General features: G+C 49.4%; 1 protein-coding gene across 1 annotated transcript; it reads right to left on the reverse strand.

The window, feature by feature from the left end:
• Nucleotides 1-3,973: 3,973 nt before the first annotated feature.
• Nucleotides 3,974-6,930, reverse strand: LOC117184937 (uncharacterized). The gene is made up of 2 exons (XM_033384178.1): nt 6,461-6,930; nt 3,974-6,409 (listed from the first exon to the last, which is right to left on the reverse strand). The coding sequence occupies exon 2, from the start codon at nt 5,248-5,250 to the stop codon at nt 4,006-4,008; it is 1,245 nt and encodes a 414-aa protein (XP_033240069.1). The 5' UTR covers nt 5,251-6,409; nt 6,461-6,930; the 3' UTR covers nt 3,974-4,005.
• Nucleotides 6,931-7,526: the final 596 nt, after the last annotated feature.

Here is a 7,526-nt window from a genome sequence, read left to right on the forward strand (position 1 = left end):
GAAGCAAATGCAACACTATCCCGGCAAAGAATGCTGAGTTTACTACGCAAGCCTCTTACATTCTGATAGGTTACTAAAGGAGAAGTTAGTGGAAGCAAGACGGGAAGTTGAGGAAGAGGAAGTTGAGGTTGAGGGTGGCACACTGGAAAGATTTGGAAGGGATAAGGGGGGCCTATTCTTCTTCTTAGCCTTAAACTTGGTCAAAATTTGGTGCAGCAAATGGTGTCAAATTGAGTTGGGGAGATGCTTATCTTAAACGAGGCTATCTCCCTGGCATAAGAGAAGTTAAATTTCTCCACCTTTAAACCCACGGCTTTTATTTTGCTTTGAATAAAAGCAATTACATCATTAGATGTGAGGTCAGGGGCCAGCCGTGAAACAAAAACTTGTCGTTTTGGTGGGACTCCCACCAGTGGTTTAGTCACCACAGGCCTAGTACCTGTGGTGGCAATATCCGGAGGTCCGGAACGTCTATTTACTGGTGGGATCGGGATAGACGGGACAACTGGCGAACTTGCGGACACCACGGACACGGACGCTGCAGACGTACTTGGCTGCACATTCTCCGAGGCGATAAATTCGGCTACCGAATCTGCATCGCCAGCAGCTGTCGTTGCCCTTTGAGTGGCAAACGAGATCAACTGCTGCACACTTGGAGTGGTCGGAGTCAGTTTTTTGGCGGCGCACGGCTGAGTGACGGTTGGCACTTGCAGGTCCCGCGGAGTGACCTTTTTGCGCCTCGGAGACTCATTCAGCAGTTTTAAACCGCTAAACTGAGCCTCCATGGCTAGGAGCCGATCGTATTGGTTTTTAAAACCAACGGTCAGCTCCTTAAAGCCACTCCGCGTCTGTCTCATGAAAGATACCATGTCCTTCTCCAAAGCACGGCATGCCTCGCAACTGTATTGCAAGCCATTACGTTTGGCTATAGCATCACTCACGAGGCCAGAAAATCCATTTTGTGGATTTTGCGTGCACTACGCTGTCGCAGAGCCAGCAGGGGACATTCGGCTGATCGTGGGTGATCTGCCTCTTGCAGGTTTTTTTGGCACAGACCACAGCGTATTCCATTTTATTATTATTTATTTACAATTACTTGCAAAACAAACTGGTATCAGTCCAATGTGCCAGACAACGCTCAAAGCGGAATTGGTAAAAAAAAGAGAGCAGAGTGGAGAGCGGTTATAGCGAGAGCTACTAAACAGAGAGCGCTATTGCTCAGAAAGTTTAAAGAGCGAGAGAAAGAACAGTTATTGAAGTTGAGGTGATAGCGAGAGAGTGATAAAACAACAAAAGCCACCAGACGGACTGCAATGCAATACTCACTCACTGCAACAACACAAACACAAGCCGACGCCGAAAAATAAAAAGTTAAATAATGTTTTAACACAAATCAAAAGGCATGCACTAGCGTAATAGAATAGGTTCCCAGATTGTTGTCTGGTTAGGAAGTATAATTAGAATTTAGTTAGGAAAACACCGGCTGTTTATTCAAAACAAAAGGAAAAAATGCGGAGCGCAAAACAAAAACACGTCTGATCACTACGAAAGAGAGAACGAAAGCTAACATGTCTTTCTCCACCGCACGGCATGCTTCGCCACTGTAGTACAAACCATTACGCTTTGAAATGGCATCACTCACAAGGCCAGAAAATCCAGCGCATTTTGCGTGCACTACGCTGTCGCAGAGCCAGCAGGGGATAATCGGCTGATCGTGGGTGATCTGCTTATTGCATGATTTTTTGGCACATACAACAGAAAACTCCATATTAAAAAATTTGAACAAAATTAAAACTAAAATCAAATAATATTTCGAAACAAATGGCTATCAAACCAGTGTGCCAGGAGGAGAGGAGAACAGTTGCAGCAGCAGCTAATGAGATAGAGAGAGCTACTGAACAGAAAGTTACGAGAGCGAGAGAGATGGAACAGTTATTTAAGTTTGGGTGATAGGGAGAGAGTGATAACACAACAAAAGCTACCAGATTAGAGCGGACTGCAATGCTATGTAATGCGTACTCACTCACTGCAACAGCACAACACAAGCACAAGCACAAGCCGACGCCGAAAAATAAAAAGTTAAATAACGTTTTAACACAAATCAAAAGGCATGCACTCGCGTCAATGAATAGGTTTCCAGATTGTTGTCTGGTTAGAAAGTATAATTAGAATTTAGTTAGGAAAACACCGGCTGTTTATTCAAAACAAAAGGAAAAAATGCGGAGCGCAAAACAAAAACGCGTCTGATCACTACGAAAGTTCACTGATCACTGTGCGATCACTGGTCACTGTGTATGCCATACACAATGCGGCATCCACTCTGCCGTATGCTCGCAGAACTCCATGGCCATCTATGTATGGCGCCAGGCCCCGAATGTCGCTACCACTGGCGACCGTCTTGCCGTCTTCTGTCGACCGCATCTCGTTCGGAAACGCCTCACGTTGTGCCTGTCTGACCACAGGTTCTCAGCGGCCTCACACTCTGCTGCAGTGAGGCCGTAGTTCTCAAGCTCGCTTCTTTGTCCACGGCACCAGCGCGTAAACCTTAGGACCCAGGCTGTAGTCCTGAGTAACCGACTGTAGCTTGAGAATCTCTGAATGGAATAAAAAAAGTCGTTCGCTGCAGCCAACGAAAACTCACTTGGCATCTCCTCTTCGTCGTTATTATTCGGAACTTGTTCAAATCCGGCTTCAGGCTGCGGCCAGCTGCCCGCCGGCAGCCTTAAAAATGCTGGTCCGCCTAGCCAACGTGACTTCTGACTGAGGTCCACGTGGCATTGCGAACGCGTCGCATCTTCCACCGCATTGTCGACTGTTGGTACCCCTCTCCATTGGCCTACCTTCGTCGACTCCAAGATTTCTGACACGCGATTGCCGACGAACTGCTTATATCGTCGGTGGGTGCTGCCGATCCATCTTAGCACCGGCTTGGAGTCCGTCCATAAAACGATATCACTGATGGCCACACTTTGTTCCCTCTTGACAGTGTCAGCCTGGTTCCTAGAACTGCTGACTGCAGCTCCAACCGTGGGATTGACATTATTCTCATCGGCGCGCACTTCGTTTTGGCACGTACGAAGCTCACCAGCACGTCATCATCCTCATAGGTGACCCTCTAGTAGGCCACTGCCCCGAATGCAGACTGACTTGCATCCACGAAGACGTGCATTTCTATAGCCTTCACGAGTCTAAGCCCGAAGTAATGGCGAGGACATCGGAACTGTCCCACGGCGTCCATTTCGTTGCGCCAGTTCACAAAGGCCTTGTATATCTCGTCCGGAAGTGGTTCATCCCACTGGATCTTCTGCCTCCAACTCTCGTAGCAGCAACTTCGCTGTTGTCATAAGGCAACACAGAAATCCCAGGGGATCGAACGTGGACATGACCAAGCTCAAATACTCCCTCTTGGTAGGGACTCGATCGCCGTTCAATACGCTGCTTGGAACTCGATGATACTTCACAGTGAACCTGAAATCGTCCGTGGCTGCCTGCCAACACATTCCGAGACTTTTCTGTTCAGCCTCATTCCATCCGACGCTCTCGCTTCGTCCGGGTGGGCCCAATGCCGTCTCCACAATTGGTGAGCTGGATGAAAGCTGGCACAGCTCAAATCCAGCGTTCGCATGTATCTCCTTCACTCCGGTAGATACGCTGACGGCTTCGCTCTCGGTAGCAAAGCTGTCCACATAGTCATCCACATAATGACAGTCGATGATGGCCTTGACTGCTCTTGGATCCGAATGTCGAAACTGTTCAGCATTCACAGTCTTTACGTAATGCGCAGCGCTTGGCGAGCAGAACAGAAACCGTTGGGAACATCTGTCTTCGGGTTGGATCAGGACCTGATGGAACATCTCCTTGATGTCGCCACAGACTCCAACAGCACCTTCTCTAAAATGAAAGAGCACAGCTGGCAAGGGTTTATAATGTTGAGGCCCTTTGGCCAGCGCCGAATTTAGCGATGTTCCTCCAACTCTGGCTGCAGCGTCAAAAACCAGCCGAACCTTACCCGGCTCCAAAGTATTGGTGTATGGTGTATTCCTGCGCGAACGACCCGTTGGCCTTCATCTTCTTCTCGACGTTGACCGACCGCTTGTACGCCATATCATAGCTCCGTGGCAGCACAATGTGGTCATTCTTCCATAGTAGTCTTGTCTGGTAACGTTGGCCCACTCTCACCGTAGTATCTTCGAGTATCTTCTGCGCCCACTCGTCGTCGCTGCCTGCAACTGGTGCCGCGGGCTTCACGCTGAAGTTCTCGACATCGAAATAGTCTTCCACCATCCTCTGAATAGTGTCCTCCAGTGACACAGCTAGGAGGCAAGACCGTGGTGAAGGCATGTTTGATTTCCCACTTACCGGCCCAAAGACAACCCAGCCCCGCTCGGATGCAGCCGCATACGGTCCCTGTCTGGCAATCCGTCTCGATCTAAGTGGAAATCCTAGATGTCCGTGATCCAGTCCAATGAGTATCTTCGGCACTGCGCTGCTGTAGGGCCTCATTGGTAGGCTGGCATCCTTATCCACACCTTGAACATCTCGTCGGCATAGAGTCTGCATCGGCAGGCTCAGATTCGAAACGGAATACACGTTTCGCAACGCATGGCGAATTGGCTTGCCTGCTCCACTGACTTGCAGGCTTACCAAGCTGGTAAGCTCCCTGGAGGATCTACCTCCAAACCACTGAATATTCAGATGCCGACGCTCACCTTGCACGCCCAGATCCTTTCTGAGGGAATCGTCGACCATCGTAACAGATAATCCTTCATCCAAAAGTGCGTATGTGTTCACCACTCGGCTTGCTCCGTACAGCGTTACTGGCAGTATACGAAACAGTAGGCGGCCTCTTGCTGCGTCGACACAATTTAATATCCTCTGTGCGGGTGCATCCGCCTGCGGAGCCCCTCTGTCCAGGCTACGTCTAGAAACTGCTGTCTGCTGGTTTCGCTGGCTGTCGCCTTTCTCACAGCCTCGTTGCGGCGACCTTCTACGTTCGTTGTCCTCACCATGTAGCAGACGGTGATGCCTCTTTCTGCATCCATTCACTTGACACTCACCATGCGAATTGCAGGATCTAGTCATGTGACCACTTCGTAGGCATGAAAAGCATAGTATATGCCTCCTCACGTACCTCCACCTGTCTGGTGGAGAAGCTCCATTGAAGTCTCTGCAGCCTTTAACTGCATGTTGCCCTCCACAGATTGGACAACCTCTGAGACGGCTGTTTTGTTGCTCACCTCGGTGCAGCATGCCTTTCCCACTCCATTCGCTTGCTTGTAGGGAGTTTGGCCACAAGTTCTTCCAAAAGTGTTGCGTTCCCCAAATGCTGATCTGCCCTCGCTGACTGCAAGAAGGCAGTGAGATTACTCACACGTGTTGCAAAGGGAATAATCCTTGCCAGATTGTGCTCCGAAATATTGGGCACCTCTCGTATTCCACTCAGCTGGCTGTGTATAAGCTGCTCCGGTCGGCCATATCTGAAACGCAGCTGCTCCACGACAGTGCTCACGTTGCTTGGATGAATTAGGAGAGACTTGACGGTCTCGCGGTCTTTATCCTTCAGTGCCTTCAACAAGCGTTGGTTGTTCTCCAGGTCTGTACAGTTGTACGCTTGCGTTGTCTCAGTATATGCACAAAGCAAGATCGGCCAATCCTCAGGCTGACCTCCATATACTGGCAGATCGGGAGGCTTGCGGGGCATATAGTTTCCACTGCTTCCATTTGGTGTCGTCCAGGCGTAGGATCCAGCTAGCGGCGTCGTGTCGTTGTAATTGCCTTCAGCCGGCGGCACGACTCCATGCGCTGTCTGCGCTGTGCTAGTTGTGCAAAATGGCGTAAAATAGCTGCTGCTCGCAAGCAGCGGTGGTCCGCTATAAGATGGCGGCTGCGAGCATGCTGTACTGCTCACTTCGACCCCGTTAGGTGGAACACCGTTGCTTACAGACAATAACGGACCACTCCAAGATGGCGTCAGCGGTGACGCCGCACTGCTCGCACCGACCCCGTTAGGTATTACGGTATCGATGGGCGAGGCTGGGTGGCTTGGCTAGGAATCAGCGGCGCCGACGTAACTATTACTTTCGACTTCGGCGGCCTGTTTCCTGCACTACTACTACTTCCAGGTTGCGAAGACGCACTCGTTGTTGTGGGGGTGGCTTGCCCCTCCACTATTCGGTTACCTCTTCTGGGGGAATGTTGCATCCTTCTATTCCCTAGAAGTTCCAGCTAATCGACGCTGCCAGCGCAAATTGCCCTTGCAGTTCCTTGCCTAGGACTGCGAATAAAACATCATGTCGATGGTCCCGCGGAGTTGCCTTTAACAGCACCAATTAAAACCGCTCTAGCAGTCTAAGCTGTCGCAACTTGCTGGCTGCCGGCACTGGTTGCTGGCTGCTGCTGCTGTTTTATTCTATAAAGTACATCGGTCATAACCTAGCACAATGTTGCCAAATAATCTTACCGCAGTATGTCCTCATGTTTTAACCTCTCGACAGTAAAAGTGAAGCCTAAAATTATGGCGGCACCTCGTGGTAGCCGAAAATATGCCCGTTCATTCGTGGCTGGAAATTCACCTTCTATCGATATACATTGAATACTAGATCTAATACTAGCTCGCCTATCGCGGTCAACTATCGACCGTCGACAGATGTGTACAAAACACTCTGTTTAATAATTAATAGTGTATCACTCGAGTATTTCATGATTTGTTCCTCTGTATGTTGTACACGACTTGCTTGCTTGGCGGTCAGAGTTCAGGTGGTCAGAGTTTGGTGTAGGCATTCTGCAATACCGCTATGTGCAGGGGATGGTACGATGCGCAGCCTTAACCACGCCTTGTGTCAAACTTCGCAAAACGAATAATTTCAAAGAATTATGGGCTTGCCAGAATCCAAGTGTGATAAACTCATACGATGTATATGATATATGTTATCGTCGACTACTTAAATATTTGACAGCCTGAAAACAATGTTTTCGCTTCACTTCCGATTTTCGATTTCGCAAGAATATCCGTGCAATTTCATTGCCCATCGGGATAATCTACCGTTGAGATCCTACTGGTTCATAAACAAGCGGACAACCTTGAATGGCATGACCATCGATGTACATGAGGAATTTCTTGATATCCAGTACTACCGCCAAGCATTCGAGCTCAGTAATCGTGTAGTTTCGCGCCCCTTCTCGTTGCCTGAACCGTGAGAGCAAACTACTGCAGGTTAAGCGCAGTCCCATCTGGAGGCTTGGATGAATTTGGGCAAGGTCCTTGGTTTGATTTCGGACAGTACGAAATGTTCATGAGGAAAGAGGCCCCGAGAAGCCAAGCGGCACGGGTGGCAATCTGTCAGTGTCCCGTGACTAGCCATCAAGTAACTACAGAGCACTGTGGTTTGCTGAGTCTTTGCAGCTCTGCCGAGTGCTTTTTCGAGCTTTACGGCCATATCAATATCGAGACTTTACAGGAAACGGTTTGCTGCCATCTCGTATTTGTACTTTGCTCGAACAATTCGTGCATGAGAAGCCTTCACGTA

The sequence above is a fragment of the Drosophila pseudoobscura genome, chromosome X, assembly GCF_009870125.1.
Source record: "Drosophila pseudoobscura strain MV-25-SWS-2005 chromosome X, UCI_Dpse_MV25, whole genome shotgun sequence".
NCBI classification, from domain to species: Eukaryota; Metazoa; Arthropoda; class Insecta; order Diptera; family Drosophilidae; genus Drosophila; species Drosophila pseudoobscura.